General features: G+C 55.6%; 1 protein-coding gene across 5 annotated transcripts in view; it reads right to left on the bottom strand.

Annotated features, from left to right (window-relative positions):
- RASSF5 (Ras association domain family member 5) overlaps positions 1–23,613 on the bottom strand; it is a 29,164-nt gene extending 5,551 nt beyond the window's left edge. Inside the window, exons 1-3 of one of the 5 annotated variants that reach the window (XM_039699405.1) lie at positions 19,318–21,606; positions 18,072–18,151; positions 12,728–12,846 (exon numbers count right to left, since the gene is read on the bottom strand). In XM_039699405.1, the coding sequence (XP_039555339.1) occupies positions 12,728–12,846; positions 18,072–18,151; positions 19,318–19,403 (285 nt within the window). In that variant the 5' untranslated portion in view covers positions 19,404–21,606. Of the gene's footprint in view, positions 1–8,036; positions 8,528–12,727; positions 12,847–18,071; positions 18,765–19,317; positions 21,607–23,124 lie in introns of those variants that run through there. The other 4 variants (XM_039699407.1, XM_039699406.1, XM_039699404.1 and 1 more) reach the window with 4 other exon arrangements.
- Positions 23,614–25,278: the final 1,665 nt, after the last annotated feature.

Here is a 25,278-nt window from a genome sequence, read left to right as displayed (position 1 = left end):
AGCAGTGGGTTCACCCAGGCAGAACCTGGAGTTAAATCTCTCACTGCTCTTGCCCAAAGCTTGGGAAATTACAGCTCAGAGCAACAAAAGCACACGAGCAGCAGGCTGCTTGTGTGACTGATAATAAATCAGGCACTGCAGGGCCAGGCCAGGCATCCCAGCCATGGCAGGAGCTGCTCAGTGTCTGCCTGGGCTCCCCCAGAGGGACAGAGGCTGCTGCTTGCCCAGCTTTGGGGGAATTTCCTCCAAAACCAACGGGTCTGACCTGTAGGTGGGCTCTGCCTGAAATGTCATTAATGAATAATCACAGAATCCTTGAGGTCAGAAAAGATCTCCGAGATGGAGTCCAGCTGTCAACACAGCACCATGAAGCCATGTCCCCAAGTGTCCCATCCACGGCCTTTTGAACACTTCCAGGGATGGTGATTCCACCATTTCCCCCTTTCATGAAGAAATTTTCATTCCTATCCAGTCCAAAGCTCCCCTGGCTCCCCTCCAGCCAGGAGGGCAGGTCTGCTCCACAGCACTGCCTGCTTTATCTGCTCAATCTGCAGCAAACAAGCCTCTGTGTGTCTTGGGCAATGCTCAGCCCGCTGGATCTCCCTGCTCAGAGCTCTGCTGCCTCCCCAGAACTCACCACCTTCCCTGGTGACAGCCTGGAAATGCATTTTGCCCAGATTTTATGTGGGCTTGCTCAGAAGTTGGCATTAGCAGGGAGCAGGAAGCGTGAAGGGATGTGCCATCAAGGCTGGGAAGGCTCAGAATGAAAACTGTAACCTCTGAGAAGGGAAAAAAAAAGGGGAAAAAGGCAGCTTGGGGAGCAGAGCCTCTTCCCAGGCAGCCCCAGAGCACAGAGGACAAGGACAAAGCAAGCTGTGAACAAGCCAATATTGCCCAAGGCTACCCATGGTATTTCTTTCAGGAGGAGAATCAAGCAGAGAACAATCTGAAACCCTGGCTGCAATCTGGCAAGGCAGCAGCCCTGGATTCACCGAGGCCATTCCCCAGTGACAGCTCAGGATTTCTGCATTTCCACCCCACAGCAGCACACAGCTCAGGACCTCTGGGTCCCCTCTGTGGAGCAGGCACCCAGGGGACAGCAGTGACACTGGGGTGGCACCCAGGGGTCAGCTGTGACACTGGGGTGCAGCCCAGGGGACAGCAGTGACAGTGGGGTGGCACTCAGAGGTCAGCTGTGACACTGGGGTGGCACCCAGGGGACAGCTGTGACACTGGGGTGGCACCCAGGGGACAGCAGTGACACTGGGGTGGCACCCAGGGGACAGCAGTGACACTGGCGTGCAGCCCAGGAGACAGCTGTGACACTGGGGTGGCACCCAGGGGACAGCAGTGACACTGGGGTGCAGCCCAGCCTCCTTGGTCACTCCAGGAGAGGGGCTTTAAACAGGGGCATGGAGTGACAGGACAAGGGGTGGTGGCTTTGAACCAAAAGAGAGGAGATTTACATGAGATATGGGCAGAAATCCTTCCCTGGCAGGGTGGCAGGCCCTGGCACAGGGTGCCCAGAGAAGCTGTGGCTGCCCCATCCCTGGCAGTGCCCAAGGCCAGGCTGGAGCACCCTGGGACAGTGGAGGGTGTCCCTGGGGCAGGGTGGGACTGGATGAGGTCCCTTCCCCAAAGCACTGAAGGTCCTTTCCAACCCAAAGCATTGTATGACAATGAAAGCAGAGCTTTCCTGGGTTATTTGAGAACTGCACATAAAGTTTTTTACAGGAAGGGTGATAAAGATCTGGGATGGCTGCCCGGGGAGGTGGTGCAGTCACCATCCCTGGTGTGTTTAACAAAGCCTGGATGTGGCACTGGGGGCCAGGGTTCAGTTGAGGTGTTGGGGCTGGGTGGGACTTGATGATCTCTAAGGTCTCTTCCACCCAGTCATTCTGTGAATTCTCTGAATTCTGTGAAATATCCTTTTATTAGAACTCCCCAGTCTGTCTGTTGGCTCACGCTGCACCAAGTCTTGGCCACACAAAGGTGCTGGGTTGGCACCTCTGATGTGGCCAAGATGATTTAAAAATCATCTTCAGAAACCATGCTGAGGGTTGAGATTTTGAAAGTAGCATGACGGAAAAGTTAAAAAAAAAAAAAGCAACAAAAAAACCACATCCCTTCCCTATAAGTTAACAGAAGATGAACTCTCAGAAAGCCTGCACTTCCTCATGTCACCCATGTCACAGCACTGAGCCAGGCACAGCTGTGCTGCCCCTCACAGCGCTGGCCCCACCCCAACCATGCAGGGAGGGAGGGCAGGGGACCTCCGGGATTGTCCCCTCCTGCACACAGAGAGCTGGAGCTGCAGAGAGGAGGGCACCACAGCATCATCCATGGCACAAACACAGCCCAGCACAGAGAGCATCATCCATCCATCATCCATCCATGTCCCTGTCACTGCAGATTTTCTCTCCCCAGGAGGGCAGGTCCCTCCCCTGGTGACGTTCCCAGCCAAGGGACAGTGCCAGCAGTTAAGAGCAGCTCGGTTTCCATGGAGGGACACGGCACAGGGCAGGAGGAGCCCCAGGGCCTCACAGCAGGCACACAGCACATGAGGAGAGTTTTGGCTTCCAAGAAACCCAAAGCACTCCCAGAGGAGGGGCCTGGCTCAGCAGCACGTCACCGGTGTCACACGATGTCACCAATGTCACCGCACACTCCAGCACTGCCCAGCTGTGCCATCCTGCCTTCCCCACCCTGGGCAGCTCAGGGGCACCTGCAGCTCGCCCTCCTCCCACACCCTCCCACGCCAGGGAAAGAAAGTTCTGATCATTTCCTTCATGCATCCATCCCACCACGGGCACAGTGACAGGACAGTGTCCTGAGGACACCTGGGGACACACGGTGAAGTCATGGGAGAAAAATGAAGGCAAACTCCAGCCAGCTGTCCCGGAGGATCCAGAGTGGGGCCACCCCAGCTCCAGGAGCTGTTTAGGGATGGGGGAGCCCTGAAGGGCACTGGGGATCCAAGGGCTCAACCCTTCACCTCCTCTTGCCACTCAAGTGATGCTCAGGCCAGGCAACACCACGAGCCCCCAGGCAGGGACCACCCCTCCATCCCAGTCCTGCACACCTAAATATTCTGCTTTTCTGCTTCCAGACCCAAACCAGCCCATCACCAGTCTTGTGGTGCAGGAGCCCTGGGAAGAGCAGCCACAGGCTGGGCAGAGAAGCACTGCTCTTCCTGAGTGCATGACCAGATCAGCTCCTCACAAACCAACCCCAGCCTCTGGTTGTGCAAAGTTTCTGGGGCACAATCTGCAACTCTGCCTAAAGGAAGAAAAACAGAAGCTTTTAACCATAAACCGTTGCTACATTTCCTGTTGTACAGGGACAGGATGAAACAAGCTGGTAACAAAACCTCATCTCTGCTCTGCACCTCAGCCCTGCTGGGCCTGCAGCTTTCCTGGAAAACAGCGGGGGGACCACCTGGACAGTGGCCCCAGCACAGGACACTGGTGTGGCAGCCAGAGGACGGGCACAGGACATTGGTGTGGCAGCCAGAGGATGGGCACAGGACATTGGTGTGGCAGCCAGAGGGACCAGCACAGGACACTGGTGTGGCAGCCAGAACGGGGACATTCCCTGTGCCACCCTCCTGTGTGAGCAGCAGGAAAGCCACGGGCAGCCCGAGCTGCCAGGAGGGCCCACACCTGCCCATGGAAATCCTGCACACAGCACTCGGACAGGAGTGAAGCACTGGCAGCTCGCTGGCCTCGCCAGACTCCAGGTGGAGGCTTTGGCAGCCTGGGACACTGCCAGGAACCAGCTGGAGAGCAGTGGTGGCTGCAGTGACACAGGGACACACAGGCTGCCAGGACAGGCTGGGCACGGGCATTTGGGACATCCAGACCCGCTGTGCCCTGCAGAACCCACACTGCTGCTCAGCTGTGAGAAATCCCGACTGTAAGGAATGACTGCAGCCACCTGGGCTAATGCTCCACGGGACAAAGGCTGCCCGGGAGCAGGGCAGGACCGTGGCACACACAGCCCATGGCCCGGGGCTGGGCAGGATTCACCACCCGGCCCCCTCCGTGCAAGCCAGCACTCAGCTAATGAGCTGCAAACTCCTGCCAGGCTTTTATGGACAGCCCAGGGGCCATCGAGATGATGGTGACAGCTCTCAAAGGAGTTCTAAGCCAAGAGAGGCAACAAGGAAACCTCCTGTGACAGATATTGCCATTTACAAGGATGCCAGGAGAAACACACCCCACATCCAAAGAGCACACTCCCTATAACCTCTCACCTTCTCAAGTCAACTCCCAACTTAAAAACCTTCAAAAACCTTTAAAGTGCAGCAGCTCTGCAGCACGCTGGGCCCTGTTTTTGGGAATACCAGCTCCAGGTGGGACCCAGGAGCTGTCCCACCACACTCCCACTCCAGGGGCTGCTGTGTGGTCCCAGCCTGGAGGACCAGCAGCTCAGGAACTGGGGCTTCACCAGCAAAGCAGGCATGGGAAAGCAGCAGAGGCAGAAAGTCTGAGTCTGGGGGACATTCCCTGGAGCCAGGGCCACCTCCCTGCAGCCCCGGGGCCACCATCCCTGCAGCCCCAGGGACACCATCCCTGCAGCCCCAGGGACACCATCCCTGCAGGTCCAGGGCCACCATCCCTGCAGCCCCAGGGCCACCATCCCTGCAGCCCCAGGAACACCATCCCTGCAGCCCCAGGGACACCATCCCTGCCCTTCACCCCCAGCCAGTTGTCCTCCCCAGCTCTCTCATTAATGAATTTGCAGAGCAGAGCTCTGGGGATGATCTGGCCCAGCATCACCACATTCTTGGCAGTCTGATCTCAGGCAGGAGTGGCCAAGTCCTCCCTGGTGTGTCGGGCACAGCTCCATCCCCATTTCCACCAGCCAGGCTGGGACAACTCACATTCCCAAACCCAAGCTCTCCCTTTGGCTCCTTGTTCAGACTGCAGGAGCATTTCAGAGACCTCCTCTGAAGGGATTTTATGAGCTGGGCCATCAATCCTCCATTTTTCTGCTTAATAAAGAAAGATTTGTCTTAAAACACCAGAAAACAAAGCCTGGAGAAGCACATCTGAGTGTCCCTGGCTGTGGAGCTGCAGCTCAGAGCAGCATCACCTGTGACCACAAACACAGCACAAGGACTGGAAATAAATGTGAATGCTCCAGATTTGAGTCAGAAATGTGAGAATCAACAGCTCAGATCTGTAAATCCGGCTGCAGCAGGGAGTGGTGGCAGCTCGGGGACACTGGGGACAGGGCTGTCACCAGAGCTGGGACATCTCTGCTCTCACAGAGCTCTCCATCCCTGCACAACACCCAACACTTCCCTCAACACCCACTCCCAGGGTTCACAGCACTAAATTGGAAAAGGCTGCACTGCTCCAGCACAGACAGGCAGGGGGGAGGATCATACAGGAGATCTGGATTGAAAAAAAACCCCAAAACCTTAAATACCCCCAACATTTCCCTCCCGTTGAGAAATTCAGATGAGGTGCTGTGGTTTGCTTTGGGGTTCAGAGGAAAAGGCAGCAGACAGGGAAGAGGGATGGCTGCTGCATTTCAGAGAGGTTACAGCAAGTGAAGACAGGCTCAGTGTTTTGATTGCCATGGAGATTTCACTTAGAAACCGATTTTCCTGCCACATCTCAGCTCAGCACTGAGAGCTGACAAGGTCCTCACGGGGAGCTGCATCTCAGGGGGCTCCAGGCTGGAGCTCCTCTGCATTGCAGCAGGCTGGCCATGCCCAGGCTGCCCACCCAGCCCCAGCTGGTTCCCTGCACCCCACAAACCCGCCCTGGGCACCAGCAGCTCTGGGACTGTGGGCAAGGCTGGGTGGCATCTTGGAGATCCCTTCATCCAGCCCTTGCTGGGTTCTGCCCCTCCTGTGCTTCCCAGCCCTGGGCATTCCCTTGCCCCCTTCCCTCTCTCTCATCAGCCACTGGTGAGGACTCCAAGAGCAATTCTGCAGAGTTTTAAGCAATCAGGCTTCAGGCAGGAGACACTGAAGCCATTCAGCTGGAGAGGCCCAAAAAATGCAAAGTAATGGATCTCCAGGGATGGGGGTCACAACTGAGATCTAAACCAGCTCTCTGCTAATGAAGAGTGATTTCCCTGATGGTTCTGAAAATAAAAAGGAATTACAGCATTCCTAGAAAGAGGCTCTTCAGACTAATACAGTTGTTTCAATCACAAAAATGGTTTCTGTAATCCTACAGATCAAATCCCACTCCCTTAAATGCCATGCAGTGGCCTGTGTGTCCCCTCCCACCCACCCACACCTCGTTTCCTCCCCAGAGACGTTTCCTGTGTCTTTCAGGACATGTTATCCATATTCATTCCTAAGTTATCCATATTTATCTTCCTCCTGCCCAGAGCAGGCCCTGCCCTGGGCTCAGGAATCACTCCTGGCACCCCAGGATGGACAATCAGCACCACCCCAAACACATCCACCAGGAAAACTCACTCTGGGGTCTCAGCTGATGTTTCCACCCCGTGGCCAGGAGCAGGTGGTGAAAAACAGAGCTGCTGTCACACACAGCTCTTGCAGGCGTGGAAATGTTCCACATTCAATAATTACCACTTTAATAAGGTGCCAAGTTGAAAAGAGAGGACAGGGAGTGAATCAAACCCAAGAGAGATATCAGCCACCTCCTAAGTGTCCACCCCACCTCTTCCTCCTGCAGAACCTGCACCACCACCAACCCCAAACAAGCCATGAACCCCCCCAAAATCTTCCTCCACCAAGGCCTGAGCATGGTTTCCACTCTGAGAACCCACCTCCTCACGCAGCCCCATTACACAACGCCAGCTGGGCTCAGGTTAGTGCGTGTGGGGTTGTTTTTCTCATGCACAGGAACCATTTCCTCCCCACAACACCGAACCCCTGAAAGGCTCCATCTTCTGTGGCAGCCCGAGCTCTGCCACCCACGCTGGTCACATCCAGGTGAGGGCAAAAAGGGGCTGCAGCAGCCCCTGACCCCTCTGGGAAGCAGAAATCCCAAGCAGCAACAGCCCCAGGCTGATTTCCAGAGGTGCCCCAGGATCTGCAGTGCCCTGGCTCAGACAGAGCAGCTCTGGCTGCACCAGCACCCCAATCTCCTCCATCTCCTACACAAATGAATCATCAAATGACATTTAAAAACCAGCAGTACGTGTCTGTTAATCATAGTGAGAGGGAGCTGCTGGCTAGCGGGGAATATCCCATCTTAAATCATTTCTGCAGAGAAATTCAATAAAATTCCCAGCTGACTGAAGCAGCCCCCCCTGCCCAAGCAGAGCCCTCGGAGCTGCTGCAGGGAGCTGAACCCCAAAGCTCCTGCTGAGGGCTGCAGCTCTGCAGCCTCAGGTGCAAATACAGCAGGGGCTGAACGTCCGTGCTGGTGGTTTACAGGAGGATTTCAAGTGAAAAAGCTGCTCCCTGGGCCAGATTTGATCTCTGGGTGCTGCAGGGCTCTTGTTCCCGTGTGAAACTCCCACTTCTGCAGCAGCACCTTCTCCTTTTATGCTCAGCTCTAGTTGGGGCCCCAAAGTTCATGACAGGGATTTTTAATTTATTTTTTTTAAACAGATATTTAAAAACTGTGAAGCAGCGTTGTTAATGTTGCTGAGACACAAATCTCATCCTGGGTGAAACACTGCCCAGCCAAACCCTCTGTCCTTCTCCAAGGCAGGCACACACAGCCCCAGGCTCCAGAAAAGGACCACATTCCCCACCGTGTTGATCAGTTCACAGATTAATTCCGCCCTGAACTTTCCTATCAACCCCACAGGTGCAATTTTCACCCACGGCGCAGATTCTGAGCCTGACCCGTGGCCGCCTAAAAAAAGATTTCACCTAACGCTGAACCCACACACGAGAGCCGGCTCCTCCGGGAACCCCGGCGTGGAAAAGGCTGAGAAAAACCCTCAGCGGTGCAGACCCCGCAGAGGAGAGGGCAGGACCCCTTCCTGGCCGGCAGCTGAGCCCTGACCCCCGTCCCAGCTCCTTTTTGGCATCCCCGCAGCCAAAGGTGCGGCAGCCCCGCATCCCCGGCCCTGCGCACGACTTGCGGTACCTTGGCAGGGACCTTGCTCTGCGCGCTGCGGAAGAAGGAGGTTTTGGCCGTGAAAAAGCAATCCTCGAGGTCTTCATCCAAGCTGCAGTAGCCGCTGCTCATGCTGCTGCCGATGGTCATGGGAGCCGGGCAGAGGCGAGGGGCTGCGGGCCAGCATCGAGCCCCGCGCTCACAGCCCCGGCTCGCCGCTCACCCGCGGCAGCTCCCGCTGCTCATCCCGCTCATCCTGCCCAGCTATTCCTGCTCGCCAGGCAGCCGTGCCGGGTAACCCTTCCCTCGCCTCGCCCCCCGCTCCCGCCTCCCTGCGCAGCGGCGCTGGGCCAGCATGGAAGGGGCAGAGCTCCCAGTGCGCTCCCAGTTCTCTCCCAGTGCGCTCCCAGTGCGCTCCCAGTCCGTGCCGCTGCCGGGGGTGCCCGCGCAGCAGCAGCTGCAGCAGCAGCAGCATCGCCTCCCCTTCCTGCCCTCGCCTCGCACTGCCGCAGCCCGGCCACTTCCTCTTGCAGGGCTGGTGGCCCCGCTCGCAGCCGAGGTGCTGGGCTTGGCCCCGGCCCCGGGGAGCCCGGGCAGCACCTTGGAGAGCCGAAACGCGGGGCCGCGGAGGGCTGCGGGGTGCTCCGTGCCCGCCCGAGCATCCCCGGGAGTGCCGCGGCTCCCCCGCGGGGAATCGGGGTGCTGGGGATGCACCCCTCGGGGTGCCAGAGCCCCCGGCCATCACAAGTGGGTGCCTCTCCATCCTGCAGCTGGTTTCAGAGCAATTCCAGCACCCAACCTGGGGCAGCCCAGGAAAAAGCTTCAGCCCCTGGCTCCTGCTTTTACAGCAGCCGTGACCTTCCTGCTTGGTGGAGATCACAGGGGTTTGTGGGGCTGGGCAGGGGAAGGGCTCTGCTCCCCACAGGATGCCACGGGCAGGGACACTTCCACTGCCCAGCCTGGCCTTGGGCACTCACAGGGATCCAGGGGCAGCCCCAGCTGCTCTGGGCACCCTGTGCCAGGGCCTGCCCACCCTCACAGGGAGGAATTTTTTCCCAATATCTCAACTTGCTCCTCCAGCTGCTCCTCCAGGGCTCCAAGACCTTCCCACAAGCAGCACCAAAGCCTCTCCTCCTGACAGATTGCAGATGTTGCTCCAAAACCTTCCAGCTGTATCTGCTGAAGAACTTCAATTGCTCCAAGGCTTTGAGAGCTCCGTGCCCACCCCAGCAGCAACCCCTGAATACCAATGGGGATGTAGATGGAGAGACTGGCAACATCTGCATCTCAGAGGGAGGAAGGCGAGGATCCAAGGGCCTTATTTACACAGGGAATAAATAAGCCATGTTCTTATGGCAGCAGCGTGTCCCTGCAGCAGCACAGCCCCCTCTGCTCCACAGGGATAAATTTAGAGGAGAAAGAAGCTTAAATTGAGCATGTGCAACACCAGCAGAAAGTGAGGGTTGGGAGAAGCAGCACTGGGGTCTTCTATGAAGCCTCAGCCCAGAAGTTTCCCAGTGGAACCAGGGTGCAACCTCTGGACTCTCCAAGAATTCTCATTTATTCCCTGCAGTTCCGCTCGGGACAGCTCCATCAGAAATACAACAAAGCCAAACAAACCCAATGACTCTGAGCCCTTTGTTCAGCAGCAGCTCCATGGGGTGGTTCCCTGCACATCAGCCCCCAAATCCCCACTGCCCCCAGTGCCCTGCACCAGCTCTCAGGGTCACAGCACCCAGTGACCCTGCCAGACCCTGAGGAGGCTCCTGCTGCTCCTGGAGACCTGCAGAGGCCTTGGGCAGCTTCAGCAGAGCCTGGGTGTCACCCTGGGAGGCTGATCTGGGACCCAAACATAAACCACTCCTAAGCACTCAACTGGATCAAAGCCCAAATTATTAATGCCTGGAATTACCTGGTAACAGTCTTTAAATAGGTGATATTAAAATAGTTATTTCTCTGATGCTTCCACTTTGCTTAATTTTGATAATATGATTTAATGACTTCCAATTATGCCAGCTATTTAATTTTTACAGGTGTTTTCAGGCCTCTTCCCCTCCTGCCAGTGTATTCAGGCATCCTGTTAGTCTCCTACTGGAATATTGACATTATTTTCCCTCCATCCTCCTCCTTTCCAGCAGCAAAACCTGCCTGACCAACAGAAACCCTCCAGGAACGTGGCTGTGTGCTCAGATCAAGCAAACCTGGCAATTTCCCCCTGGTTATCCATAAGGAATGATGGAGTTTCACTGCAGCCATTTACCCTCATTAACCCTCAAATCAGCCCCCACAGGCCAGGGACCCCAGGCAGGGCTTTGCTGCCCTGAGGATCCCAAGGTGCAATCCCCAGCCAGGCCTTTGGGATGGGCTGATGGATTTCTGTCTGCTGCTGGAATCCCAGAGGCACTTTTGTTTCCTTGGCCCAGGATGGCTCCCCCTGCCCAGGGGGACACCAGGGCCCTGGCAGGGTGATGGATGGCCACGAAGCACAGGCTCCCTGTTTGTTATTAGGCCCATCAATAACCCTGGCTGGGCTGATGGCCCTGAAGATGAAACGAGCTTTTCTCATTTTTCCAAGAGCCCAGCATGGCTGGGGGAAGCCCAGTGACATCCAGAGGGGGTGGAACCACACACAAATTTAGCTTTAGACATCTGAGCGGAGAACCCACTCGGAGCCTTTTGTAATGCATTATTTAAGAAGATCAATCCCATCCCACTTCAGATCTCTCCTGATCATTTTATTTTGAGCAGCAGCTGCCCAGCAAAGGATGGATGGAAACCAAACCCCACACACCAAACAGAAACCCTATGTTTGCCTTTGGAACAGTGCAAAACATTCCCATCTCCAGTTCTGCACGAGCGCATCAGGGTCCTCCACAAAGAGGGATATAAACAGGGGGCTGTAACGAGGGAGAGAACACAGAACCACGAAATCATCAAGGCTGGAAAAGCCCTTTGACTGAATCCCACCACGCCCACCAAGGCAGGTCACAAAGAGCCACATCCACTCATGTTTTGAACCCCTGGAGGCATGGTGGCTCCACCACGACCCTGCAGAGCTGTCCCAAACATTTCCCAAAAGCACAGAGAGCCTGCAAAGGCTCCATCCCGGCCACATACACTCCAGACAGGTCTCCCAGCCGTGCCTTAAGCTTCTCCCATCCCTTCCTCCCTGGTGAGAGCTCCCTGGCCCTGCAGCCCGTGCCACCCACGCAGGAGCCCCAGACACAGCAGGATTAAAGCAAAGCTGAGCCTTCCGGAGTAAGCCTGGGATTACTGCACGTCCTGACAGGGACTGAAGAGCCTCCATCCCCCGGGACTACTGAAACTCTCAAAACAAGGCTGGCAGCCAGCACTCCTGCAGAGGCACGCTCCTGCCCTGGGAGATGCATCTCTGCTGCCCACGTGTGCACCCGTGCTGGGACAGTCCCAGCCCCATCCCAGTACGGATCCTCCCTCGCAGGCACTGGTGGCACTGTCATTTTTTCTGGAAAAATCCCTTTGCCCAGGATTCTTCTCCTGGGAAGCTGAGAAGCCTCAGAGAAAAAGGAAAAAAATAATTTTCTCATTTGCTTCTCCTGTGTTTTGCTGCTTTGGAAGGGGTTTGGACATTGTTTACCCACAGGTGATTGTTTCATTGGTTTCATGTGAATTGTTTTGACTCCTTTGCCAATCAGGGCCAAGCTGTGTCGAGGCTCTGGAAAGAGTCACGAGTTTTCATTATTATCTTTTTAGCCTTCTGCCTGTATCCTTTCTGTATTCTTTAGTATAGTTTAGTATAGCACTCTTTAATATAATATAGATCATAAAATAATAAATGAGCCTTCTGAGAGCACGGAGTCAGATTCATCACTCCTCCCTTCATCTGGGAACCTCACAAATTCAATACCCTGACACTTGGGCCGTGGGGGGGTTGGTGTCCCTGCACAGCAGGTGACAGCAGCTCAGGTGACAGCAGCATTTTAAACACCACAGAGCTCCACACGCCCCTCTGCAGGGAGGAGGGAGGGCGATGCCCACATTCCCAACCTCCATCCTGCCACACCCAGGCAGGGCACCACACTCAGGGCTGCAGGTGACACCTCAGTGACACTCAGGGCTGCAGGTTGTGCAAACCCAGGGCACAGGGAATATTTCTCTGTCTGCTCTGGGGTGCCCTGACCCCCAGGGCAGCACTGACTGTGACCCTCATCAAGGAGAAAGTTTCCCAGACTTCAGATAGACTGGAACCCACAAAAGTGTGAAACAGATTCTAGAGAGTGGTGTAGGTGTGTCACTTGTGAGAAATTGAGGTTTGGGATTTTCAGTGTGTTGTGGATGGAAGCAGGATGGAGGGCACAGGGTGCTGTCCTGGGTTTCTTCCTCATGCTGCTTCTTCCTTCCTCTTCTTGGGTTTGGGTGGCATTTTGTAATTGGGCAGAACAGTCTGCATTGGTGACACTCCTGGGCACCTCGGTGACACTCCTGGGCTGCAGGTGACACCTCAGTGACACTCCTGGGCACCTCGGTGACACTCCTGGGCTGCAGGTGACACCTCAGTGACACGCCTGGGCACCTCGGTGACACTCCTGGGCTGCAGGTGACCCCTCAGTGACACTCCTGGGCACCTCGGTGACACTCCTGGGCTCTGAGGAGCCCTCCCTGCTGGAAGCCCCTTGGGAGCAGGCAGTCTCTCTCTGCAGGCCGCCAGGGGCTGTGCCCCCCCGAGCCCCCTCCCCACGTACCTGGCAGCAGGGTGGCACGAGGGTGCTCTCTGGGGACAGCTGGCTCTGGCACTGGCCCGGCCGGCGGCAGTCCAGCTGGATGAGGCTGCGGCACTCCTGGTGACACGTGTACCTGCAGTCTGCAGGGACAGAGGGGACAGCGTCAGGCACCCGGCCTGCCCTGGGGCTGGGGACACGGCGGGGAGCACGAAGGGACGGGATTGCAGCAGGGCCAGAGCTGGAGCGGGCACGGGTCCCTGCTCAGGCATGTGTCCCTTTTAACACACATGTCCCATTTAACACATGTCCCTTTTAACACACGTGTCCCTTTTAACACACATGTCCCATTTAACACGTCCCTGTTCAGACTCATGTCCCTTTTAACACACGTGTCCCTGTTCAGACACATGTCCCTTTTAACACACAGGCTCCTGTTCAAGCACATGTCCCTTTTAGCATACATGCCCCTTTAACACACATGTCCCTGTTCAGCCACATGTCCCCATTTAGGCACATGTCCCTTTTAACATATATATCCCTGCTCAGGAACATGTCCCTTTTAACATACAGGTCCCCTTTAACACACATGTCCTATTTAACACATGTCCCTGTTCAGCCACAGGTCCCTTTTAACACACAGGCTCTTGTTCAGGCACATGTCCCTTTTAACACATGTCCCTGTTAACACACATATCCCCGTTATTCAGGCACATGTCCCTTTTAACACACGCCTCTTTTAGCACACATGTCCCTTTAACAACATATTCCTGTTCAGGCACATGTCCCATTTAACACACATGTCCCTTTTAGGCTCCTGTTCAAGCACATGTCCCTTTTAGCATACATGCCCCTTTAACACACATGTCCCTGTTCAGCCACATGTCCCCATTTAGGCACATGTCCCTTTTAACATATATATCCCTGCTCAGGAACATGTCCCTTTTAACATACAGGTCCCTTTTAACACACATGTCCTATTTAACACATGTCCCTGTTCAGCCACAGGTCCCTTTTAACACACAGGCTCTTGTTCAGGCACATGTCCCTTTTAGCACACATGTCCCTTTTAGCACACATGTCCCTTTTAACACATGTCCCTGTTAACACACATATCCCCGTTATTCAGGCACATGTCCCTTTTAACACACGCCTCTTTTAGCACACATGTCCCTTTAACAACATATTCCTGTTCAGGCACATGTCCCATTTAACACACATGTCCCTTTTAGCACACATGTCCCTGTTAGCACACGTCCCATTTAGCACACATGTCCCATTTAATACACATGTCCCCATTATTCAGGCACATGTCCTTTTTAACACACGTCCCATTTAACACACATGTCCCATTTAGCACACATGTCCCATTTAACACACACGTCCCCGTTTTTCAGGGACACTCCTGCAGGTGAGGAGAGGCCCCAGAACAGCACACCCAGAGCAAACCCGGCTCCCACACGTGTGCCAGGTCTCTGCTCTGTTCCCCTGGGGCAGCACAGCCCCGTTCCTGCTGCCTCACTGACCTGTAACGGACGGAAGATCCCCAAATCCCCCCAAACCCCAAACGGGAACCCCATGGCAGCTCTGCTCCTGCAGGTGCCACCTGCAGCAAAGCCTGCCCCGGGCACAGGGAAGGGACCCTTCCCCTCCTGTCAGACAGTGCCCTTTGCTGAGCCAGAGCTGGGCCACCGAGGGGAGGTTTAAAAGCTTTTATTCCATTTTCAGTCTCATGAGAAGGGTGAGACAATGCACGTGTTACAATTCACACCATCACAATCAAAAGTTAACTATTTCCTGATTACAAAGCACTATAAGCATTTCTTGGCCTATCAGCTTCTACACTATGTTATAAATATCTTAAAACTAATTATCTAAAATTACTCCTCATAAGTCTTACCACAATCATAGCTCTGTTTCTGTAAAATATCCAGTCTTATTTGTAAAGCTATACTTTGAAACGTAGTTCAATTTCTCTCCCAACAATGTTTGTCTTATTCTGTGGCATTTCTAAGTCAACATTTTTTATCTCAGAGTTTGCATACAGATACACACTATGTGAACTTTTTGTTAAACTTCAAAAATTTGGTAAATCCATTTCCCACAACCTCCCACCATGAGTTTGCATACAGATACACACTATGTGAACTTTTGGTTAAACTTTAAAAATTTTCAATAAATCCATTTCCCACAACCTCCCACCTCTGGGAAGTACCTTTGTACTGGACAGACATCAGACTATTTAAGGTCACTGAATGTCACCCAAGGGTTTGGGAAGGGACATTAAAGATCAGCCAGTTCCACCATCCCAGGCTGCTGCAAGCCCTGTCCAGCCTGGCCTTGGACACTCCCAGGGATCCAGGGGCAGCCACAGCTGCTAAACATGAAAACTTCAAGGGTCAGAGGTGGTGACAGATGTGGGGACGTGCCACCAGCAGCTCCAAATGCACCCTGGACAGGGCAGGGACACGGTGCCACCACAGCTCCAAATCCAGTCTGGAGAGGGCAGGGACACGGTGCCACCACAGCTCTAAATCCACCCTGGGCAGGCAGGGACACGGTGCCAGCACAGCCCCAAATCCACCCTGGAAAGGGCAGGGACATGGTGCCACCACAGCCCCAAAAGCACCTTGGAGAGGGCAGGGACACGGTGCCAGCACAGCCCCAAATCCATCGTGGAAAGGGCAGGGACACGGTGCCAGCACAGCTCTAAATCCAACCTGGACAGGGCAGGGACACGGTGCCAGCACAGCCCCAAATCCAACGTGGAAAGGGCAGGGACACGGTGCCACCAGCAGCTCCAAATCCAGTCTGGACAGGGCAGGGACACGGTGCCAGCACAGCCCCAAATCCACCCTGGGCAGGCAGGGACAGTCCCAGCCCAGCAGAGGCTCACACCTCCTGTCCCAGGTGCATCAAGGCACTTCTGGAGCTGTTTTCTCTGCAGACATTAACCCATTCCTGCACGGGTGATCTGCACAGAGCAGCTTTAACCCTTCAGGCACAGGGCCCTGCCCACCCCCAGCTGCAGAGGGCACGGTTGGCACAGCCAGCTCCAGTTATCCCAAATTTGTGGCCATCACTCCTGCAACCCCCAGCTCCCCCGAACCCTCCTGGCTGCATGACCAACCTGCGTCCACTTTAAGGGCCCACCTGAGCCTTTTAATTTTTAACTGCCATACAAACAGCCTTACATTTACTTTTTACACTGCCCAAAATTCCAGAGCGGTCACCGACCTGGAAAAAAATAATTATATCCTAAAAGGGATGCGAGTGCCTGTCCCTGCACCAGCCCCACGACCTTGCTAAGAGCCACTGAACTTTTATTTTAAATACATATCTTCTTTCTTTTTCCTTTTTCTTCCTTTTTTTTTTTCCCTTTAGCATTTAGGTCATTAGTTTTGAATGTCTGGGGCTTGCAGGAAAGCAAAGGAATATCTCCTGTTTGCTCTGGGAACTGATTTCTGCTCAGCTCTGGTGAGTTCTGCAGTGCCTGAGAATGAATGAGAGGAGCTGAAGCACTGCTGGGAGCTGGTGCCTGAGGGGGGAAGCATCAATCTCCAGGGGAAACAGGGAAATCATTTATCATTTCACATTCATCTGGCGTGAGCTGTCTGTCATTCTCCTATTCCAAGCCAGTTGTCTCAAGGAAGCCTGGGGGAAAAGCAGGGAGATTTGGCTTTTTTTTTTCTTTTTTTTTTTTTTTTTTAATTAGAGATAAGCTGCAGTTACACAGTAATTTAATGCATGACCTTTCCAGCGACTGGAACAGCCTTTCAATGGGGAACATTGGCCAAGTCTTTGCTGGAGCTGCCAGCTGGAGAATGCTCCAGCTGTGGGCTCACCTGAGCATCTGCCAGCACCACAGTGTCCCCTCTGCCCAGATTTTCACATTTGGGCAGCTCCAGCTTGAGGGGCAAAGGCAGCCAAAGGTGTGCCAGGGGTCATTTGCACCACAGAAATGCCAATTGCCAGGGACTTCCTCCGGATCAGGCCCGTTGTGGCATTTCTTTGTGGGACTAAAGTGTGACACCATCACCTATTAACAGGCCTAATCACTGGGGATCCGCTGGGGAACACTAATTTTAGAAACCCTGCACAGCTTTAGGAAGCAGCCACGTGACCGGTTTGCCAAGAGGAGCAGGATGCCTCCACTTAAGGCTTTAAGATAATTTCCATTCCAGTCAAACAATGGAACACTTGGAAATGGAGTTTCTTTTAAAAAAAGAGAGAGAAAGGTCATGGTGGCTGAAGGGAACTTCCCTTTGTGCACAGGTAAAGTCACTCAGAGGGGTAAAATGGGCAAATCAGTCCCAGAAAAATGCCTAAACATAAGATTGTAGTCACAGAATGGCTTGGGTGGGAAGGGACCTAAAGCTCCTCTGCCAAGGGGAACCTTCACCCATCCCAGGCGGCCCTGGGGACACTTCCAGGGATGGGGCAGCCACAGCTGCTCCGTGCCAGGGCCTCCCCATCCTCACAGGGAAGAGCTTCTCCAAGTTTCTGCCCACCCCCAGGACACCACAGACCCCACGGGGCACCTCCCAGCCCCACTGACCAGGGGGGCATGGGGACAGAAGGAGAAGGAGGCTCTTCAGGTGGCACCATGTCCCTGCACGGTGTCAGGAGGGAGATCTCCTCCAGCCAGCCTCTGGGATGCTCCAGGGGCTCCCACAGCTCCAGGTGCAGGCTGGATTTTGCAAGCCTGAGAGCTCCTCCCGTGCCCGACGTCACGGGGGTGACCTCGGGGGTGGCAGCAGGATGTGGCCCTGTGGCACCAGGGCGGTGGCAGGCTCTGAAGGGATGGGGATCTGTGTCACCAGGGCGGTGGCAGGCTCTGAAGGGATGGGGATCTGTGTCACCAGCACCCCAGGGAAGGTCTCTGTCCCCCTGCCACCCCCAGGGCACTGCCCCAGCCCCGGCCCTGCAGCTCCATCACTGCAGTGTCACCTTTTAGCTCCAAACCAGATGCTTTGGGTTCATTTATCTGCAAACACTGATAAGCCCCGGGGGCTGTTTGTGTCTGCCCAGAGCAGACAGGGTCCCCTCGGTGCCAGCCACCCCTCTGTGAGGTCCCTGTGTCACTGCAGCCTCCAGCAGTGACAGACCTGTCACCCCAGCTGCTGGCAGGTGCTGTGGAGCCATTGTTTAACAAACCCCAAATTCCTCTTTGGGGTGGCAGCTGGGACAGCAGCCCTGCCCTGTGCTCCTGCCACAGAAGCTGAAGCCACCCGGTGCCACAGGGGTGGTGCCAGCCCTGTGCCCACCCAGGCAGGATCCCCGTGGCTCAGCAGCACCAAGGCAAACCCCAAACCCCAAAAATCAGCGGCAAACCCAGCCAAAAACCCCAAAGCCCAGCAGCACCTACCTGGAAGCAGCAGCACCTCCCTGCTGGGCCTCCGGGGTGGACGCAGCGCTGTGAAGCAGGGCTTGCCCTTGGGGAAATGCCTGAAGATTTTAGGGATTCTCTTTGTTACAAGCCCGAAACAAGAGGCTGCCCCCTCCTTCCCCTCCGTCATCCTGGGCAGGGGAGGCCAGGAGCTCTCCAGGCACCTTCCAAGCCCAAATGCTCTGGGATGCAGCAGGCACTGGAGCGAGTTGTGTCTGCTCCCACCAGAGGCCTTTTCCCCCACGGAGATAAAGCCTTGACATTGGCCATTTACAACCTGCTGCCATCTGAAGGGTTATTTATTTATTTTTCTGAGCAGCTCAGGCCTTGTGCATCTCCTGTAAGCCATGGAAAACTTTCTATTTCTGGGGCTTTTTGCTTGATAAGATAAAATAACCCAAGGGAAGAGATTAGAGAGAGAAAGCACAGGCTCGGCCGTGCGCTGGGAGGTCTCTCCCTGACATCCCCTCTTCTCTCTTTGCTGCCTTTCACCACAGCCTTTTAAAGTTTAAAAGAGGGATAAAGTTTTAAAGAGGGACAAAACAGTGTTTAATCAGAGGTTAAAGGGACCCACTGAGATTAATTATATTTATAATATTGATTTAAACTCTGCACATAGTTAAGAGAGGCTCGTAGAGCCTTTCACAGCATCCATGAAAATCAGGATCAGTGTTTTAAAGAGGGAGAGTGACCTTTTAGTGATAGGACAAGGGAGATGGCTTTAAACTAAAAGAGAACAGATTTAGATGAGATATTGGGAAGGAATTGCTCCCTGTGAGGGTGGGCAGGCCCTGGCACAGCTGTGACTGCCCCTGGATCCCTGGCAGTGCCCAAGGCCAGGCTGGACAGGGCTGGGAGCAGCCTGGGACAGTGGAAGGTGTCCCTGCCATGGCAGGGCTGGGGTGGGATGAGTTTTGAGGTGCTTCCCACCCAAACCACCCCATGGTGGATCAGTTACAGCTGTACCAGGGTCCAGTGACAGGGTGGGACACAAACACCAGTTTAACACCGCCCCTGAATCTGCCACTTTGTCCCTGCTCAGGACAAACAGCACCCAGCACCACAGAGGGAGTGACAAAGGTGGAATTCAGTCCAAACCCCACCCTGAGCAGCAAAAGCACCGAGTTCTCTCTTCCTCAGCCACCCCCCTCCTCCCCACAGCCATTCCAGCAAACTCCACCGAGCTTCACCGGGATGAAGCAGGGGGAGAAGCCCAAACACCAACCTGCAGGGTGAGAGCTGCAGCCTCGGCTGGCGTCTCTCTCCATAAACCCTTCCCAAGGCACCGAAGTGGAACGCAGCAGGAAACATGACCCTGGGAGACCTGGGGCACGCCAGGAGCCTGTCCCACGGCTCCGGGCAGGTCCCTGTCCCTCCCCACAGCTCACCTCCTCCCGGGGAGGAGCAGGGTGGGCGGGAGGCACCCCGGACCCCACCCTGCCCTCGGCCAACCTGCAGAGTCACCTGGCAGCAGGAATCTGCCCGGCTCAGCTAAACGGGACAGAAATGCAAAGTGCTGCGGGTCCTGTCGGCGATGGTGGTTTGCAGTGGCCAGACTGAGCGTGGGAGGAGAGACACAGAAGCCACAAGGGCAGCAGAGTGTGAGCAGAGTGTGAGCAGAGTGTGAGCAGAGTGTGAGCAGAGTGTGAGCAGAGCCTGGGCCAGGCTCAGTGAAGGACTCGGTAAAGAACTCAGTAAAGAACTTGTTATCTTAAACAAACAGCTCCTGGAGAGCCAGCAGTGTTAAAACTGGAGTTTGCTCTATAAATCACAAAGAGAAATGGTGTTTTACCAGCTGGGGCTGATTCAGCACAGGGCCTGAGCAGAGCAGGAGCTGCTGGGGAGATCAGGGCGGCTCCAGAGCAGAGGCACAAACCCCATTGGGATGCTGAGTGCTTTGCTGAGCTGGGTCTGTGTGGCAAGACCTGCAGATCAAGAGCTGGCTGCGGGCTTGCAGAGGGGCTGGACACGCTCTGAGGTTTCCCTCCAGGGCTGCCCCACGCCAGCCCTGCCACAGGGAAGCACCTGGGGTGGGCTCCTTGCAAAGAAACCCTTCAGCCAGTCACTACTTTATCAACTCAAATATCAAAATAGTTGATTTTTGGTTATCAGAGACACCAAGGGAAGCTCTTGGGTGTCCACCCAACCCTTCCCAGCAGGAACTGCCCCAGCTGAGCCCAACCTGGTTCCTGGGCTGTCCCAAATGCCAGGGGAACACACAGAGGGCTCTGGAGCTGCCTGAGTCACCGGGACACCCAAAAACTGCACCCAGACACCCTCAGCACCTCCGCACCCTGCTCATCCAGCCCCTGCTGGGAGAAGCCGGCAGGACAAGCCGTGCCCCAGCAGCAGGACAGACATTCACACCCCACAAAGATGATTTCCTTCACTGCAGACAGCTCTGGGAGCTGCCGGCACTCACAAAGCCACACACATCAGCCAGGAGCTGCTCGAGGCACAGCTGCTCCTCCTGCCCAGTTCCCTCCAAGGCTGGAAATGAGGATTTTCAGGGAATTCCAGCAGGATTTGCTCCCAAGCTCCCACCTCCCCATCCTTTCACACTGACACCAGTGGGAGCAGGATGCTGGATGTGTGCCCTGCACAAATTCCAAATAAAAGCAGGGAAAAAAGGCTCCCATGTCTCAGGCAGCATCAGCCTCAGGTACAGCATCTGCAGACAGGACTGGGGTTAAAATCAGAAAAGGTTCCCCCTGAGTCTCCTTTTCTCCAGAGTGAACTGTAAATAATCACAATAAATAAATAAACAAACAAATAAGTTAAATAAATAAAGAAATGTCACTTTCCCATTTTACCAAATACAGCCAGATCTGACGTAAATAAAAACAGGCCAGAACTGTACAAACAAAAACCTGAGTATCCTCAGGCTGCGAGTCAAAAGCAAACAAGCAGCAACTCCGCATCAGAAAGAAAAAAAAATAAATGTTCACCGAAGGGGGAGAGCACGCCCCGTCTGCAGCTCTCAGGCATTTTTAATGGGAATCACTATTGGGATGACAGGGAATGCAGATAGGAGTGTCCCTCCCCCATCTCGGTTGTTTGGGGAGTTTTCGAGGCAGAACTACTCCCACAGTCTGCATAATTCTCCGAAATGAAAAGGGAAATGGAGTTATTTAAAATCTGTTTCAATATAAGTATGGAAAGCATCCTGCCAGAGGAGAAGTCTCCCAAAACAGCTATTTATGCAGCATTTCACAACACCACACAATTCTGTGAGGTTCCACTTAAAGTCAGGATTTCAAAGCACAAAATCCAGGACCTCACCTTGCACCTGACCCCAGCTTCCAGGGGCTGGTGAAAGAGCCTCAGCAAAGACTTTTCCCCTTAAATTAACCTTATTTCTCCTAAACTCGATATTTCTTTAAGCGCACTCATTCATGCCAGGAGCTCCCAGCCCCGGGGAATCACCTGGCCCTGAGCAGCTTTTGAGGGAATTAAACAGGAAAGATTAATCAGGAAAGATTTCTGCCAGGCAGAAAGCAAAGGTGCACCCTAAAAATCAGATTTACATCCACCAATGTGCCAGCCCCCAGTCACCCAGGCAGTGTCACGTTGTGGCGGCGGCTGGGTGACATTTAATTATCAGCAGTCATTAGGGCTAAACCCTAATGAGCTGCAGCAGGGCCATATGGTGCTGCTACCGCCCTTCATCCCAAAGAGCACCGGGAGAGCCCCGCAAATCCCCCCAGAAACATGTGATGGGTTCGTGCTCTGAGCTGGGCACCAGAACGGGCTGAGCCAGGCACTGACTGCCCCGGTGGGGCCGGGGCCTGGCACAGCCCTCCCAAACAACCCCAAAAATGAGCAGCGACGCTTCCCCACCCCCAGCTCAGCCCCAGATTAGCAGCGGCACCAGCTCGCTGCCCTCCACACCCACACCGGGCACCCTCGCAGGTCCGGGTGATGCTGTGGGCACAACCCTGCAGGGAACGGCATGGGCATTGACACCTTCTGCCAAAAATCGAGAGGCTCGGCCGACCCCGAGCAGGGAATTTTCAATCCCCCAAGCCCCAGCAGCTGCATCCCAAAGGTTTCCCCCAGCCTGAGGGGCCGGGCTGGGCAGGAGCGGTTTCACAGCTCAAATCCCAAAGTTATCAGGGACACAGCTTTGCTAAAACCTCTTCGTTTTCCCCCCCCGCCACACCTAACACGGGTCAGGGAGCGGGAGCAGCACCCGGGACAGGGGACACGGCGCGGGTGTCACCGCACAGCCCCAGCCGCGTCCCCTCGGGCCCCTTCCCACGCAGGAGGGGATCAATCTGTCCTGCAGAGCCCCGACAGCAGCAGCGCAGCGCGGATCCCCCGTCAGGAACATCGGCACCTGAGCCGGGCTTTGGGCAGAGCTTCGGGCACAAATTCGAGAGGACTTTACCCCTCGCTGTGAAGCTTTACCGAGGCGAACCCTCCCTGCTCGGATGCCAACCCCGCCCATGAGCCGATCATCCTCTCCTCTTTCCTGGAAAAGCTGCATTTTCCAAACCCGCCCGGCAGCACCGCGCCCGCAGACCCCGGCCCGGGCCCTCCCGGGTAGAGGGGGGACCCGGCGGGTCCAAACCGGGCCCGAGGGTGCAGAGAGGGGCGAGGGGAGCAAGAGGGTCCGGGGGGAGAGTCCGGGCAGGGTAAGGGATGAGGGAAGGGCAGGGGTGCGGGACAGCGAGGGACAGGCAGGGGACAGGGAGGGGCAGGCAGGGGACAGAGAGAGACAGGCAGGGGACAGGGAGAGGCAGGCAGGGGACAGAGAGGGACAGGCAGGGACAGCGAGGGGCAGGCAGGGGACAGCGAGGGGCAGGCAGGGGACAGAGAGAGGCAGGCAGGGGACAGCGAGGGGCAGACAGGGGACAGAGAGGGACAGGCAGGGGACAGCGAGGGGCAGGCAGGGACAGCGAGGGGCAGGCAGGGGACAGCGAGGGGCAGGCAGGGACAGCGAGGGGCAGGCAGGAGACAGCGAGGGACAGACAGGGGACAGCGAGGGACAGACAGGGGACAGCGGGGGACAGGCAGGGCCAGCACTCACAGTCGCAGCGCAGGGCGCGCTCCCGCACCGCCTCCCCGCACAGGTCGCACCATCCCCGGCGCGGCAGGCGCGGGGCGAAGCGGTGGCCGCGGCCGCGCTCGGGGGGCTCCCGCGGGCGGGGACGCGGCCCCACGGCCGGCGAGGCCATGGGCTCGGAGCGGCGGGCGCGGGGCAGCGCAGGCGCCTGGGACCGGCCGGGAGGGAGGAGACACGGCGGGGGTGGCACCGGCAGCGGCCCCGCGGGGCGCCCCTCCCGCGGGGACCCCCCCGAGGGGCGGCAGGCTTGGCAGCCGCAGCCCCAGCGAGGTTTGCCCGTGGCATTCCCCGTGCGCGCCCCCGGAATGTCCCCGCTGCTCTCTCGCCGGGAATCCCCGCTCCGGGGGCTCCGGGGACAGTCACCCCGCGGGGCTGGGGTTCCCCTGGGGTCTGTGCATCCCCCGGGGGGGTCACACAGGCAGCGTTTTTCCCCAGCGCCTACTGGGCAGCGCAGCCCGTCCAGGCGCTGTGTCCCCGCAGAGCAGCACGGGGAAAAGCCCCTGTCCCCTCCGCGGGGACAGCCGCCAGCCGAGGGCTGCGACACGCAGGAATTGCCTCCCCGCGGAGCCGAGGCTCCCGTGCTTGTGGGGACCGTGAAAGGGAAAATACCGCGGCCAAACCTGGAGCAGCAGCTCGGGGACAGCGGTGACAGGGGGGACAGCGGTGTTGGGGGACAGCGGTGATTGGGGACAGCGGTGATTTGGGACAGCGGTGACCGGGGACAGCGGTGCCCGCGGCGTTGCTGGCACACCTTCCCCCGGGCACGGCTGGCGCTGCGTGTCCCCTGCCACTGCAGTGACCCCCCTTCCAGCGCCGGGGCTGTCACAGGGCGTGGGGAGGTCCCTGTCCCCCGTCCCTGCGATCGCTCCTTTGGCGTGCGTGGCTGCAGGGTGACACAGCCCTGAGCCACGCAGGGGTGACACCACCGGCCCTGCTCTGCTCTCTCACTCCTCCTGGTTTGAAACACGCTCATTCCGGCAGAATCATCCCCGAATTTCGGCCGGGGATGTCCTCCACGGACTGTGAATTGTATCAGGAACCACCCACAATAAAGGACATTTCTGAGGGTGAAGGTCTACCTGGCACCTGGCTGGGAGCCGCCTAAAACCATTCCAGACTTTCATTTTCCCGATATCATCCCAGGAGACAGCTCCATGAAAATCAGGACCAGCATTTTAAAGGAGAGGGACTTTTTAGTGACAGGACAAGGGGGATGGCTTTAAAGTAAAAGAGGAGAGATTTAGATGAGATTTTGGGAAGGAATTGTGCATATTCCCATTGTCCATCTGTATTCAGGTTTTTGGAAGAGAAGGGAGGGGAGGGCTGGGTGAATCCGGGCTTATGGGAAGCTGAATTTGATGTCCCCGTGTACTCCTGAGGACAGGATAAGCTGAGGATATCTAAATCCTTTTCAAGGATTCTAATTTGAAGGATGGATTAAAACACTGGCTCTGAATCACAGCAGCCTAGTCACCCCCTAATAACAGCTTCAAACTGAAAGAGGAATAATGCAGCTGGGAAAATCAGAGTTTTGTTCTGTGGTAAGCAGCCAGATTAATTTCTGGAAGGTCTTTTCCTTCCCAATTCAGGATCCTGCTTTGCTTTCATATTTCCTTTACTTCTGCTTCAAAACAGCAGCTGATTTATTCCTCAGTAAATTGTTCTACAAAAGTTTGGTGGTTTGTCCTACGTCCTCCACAAACTGTTAATTGTATCAGAAATCACCTACAATGAAGGAAATTTCTGGCTGGGAACCTCCTAAAACCATTCTGGGCTTTCATTTTCCCAACACCATCCCAGGAGACAGCTCCAGTCCCTGTTCTGCAGCCTCAGGACACAAAAATACGAAATAAATGTAATATTTTCTGTCCCCACAGCAAGCTGTGGCCCAGCCTGCACGAGGCTCATGACAGTCATTATCCTTCCCTTCAGGTATTCAGAGCTGACAGCACAGGGAGCTCTTTTAGGCCACAGGTTAAAATATTTTTGGGGAAAAAGAAAACTCTGAGTAATTAACATTGGCAGGAAAATTCTTGTTTCATTTGGATTCCAGAAGTCCCCTCTGCAGCTGCTGTGTAACAGCAGTTAAAGCATGACAAGGGCTATTAGCAAAAACTC

The sequence above is a fragment of the Passer montanus genome, unplaced genomic scaffold (genome assembly GCF_014805655.1).
Source record: "Passer montanus isolate IOZ18808 unplaced genomic scaffold, ASM1480565v1 scaffold132, whole genome shotgun sequence".
Classification (NCBI taxonomy): Eukaryota; Metazoa; Chordata; class Aves; order Passeriformes; family Passeridae; genus Passer; species Passer montanus.
Note: the sequence above shows the minus strand (reverse complement) of the source record. Positions and strands in the feature narration are given on the sequence as shown.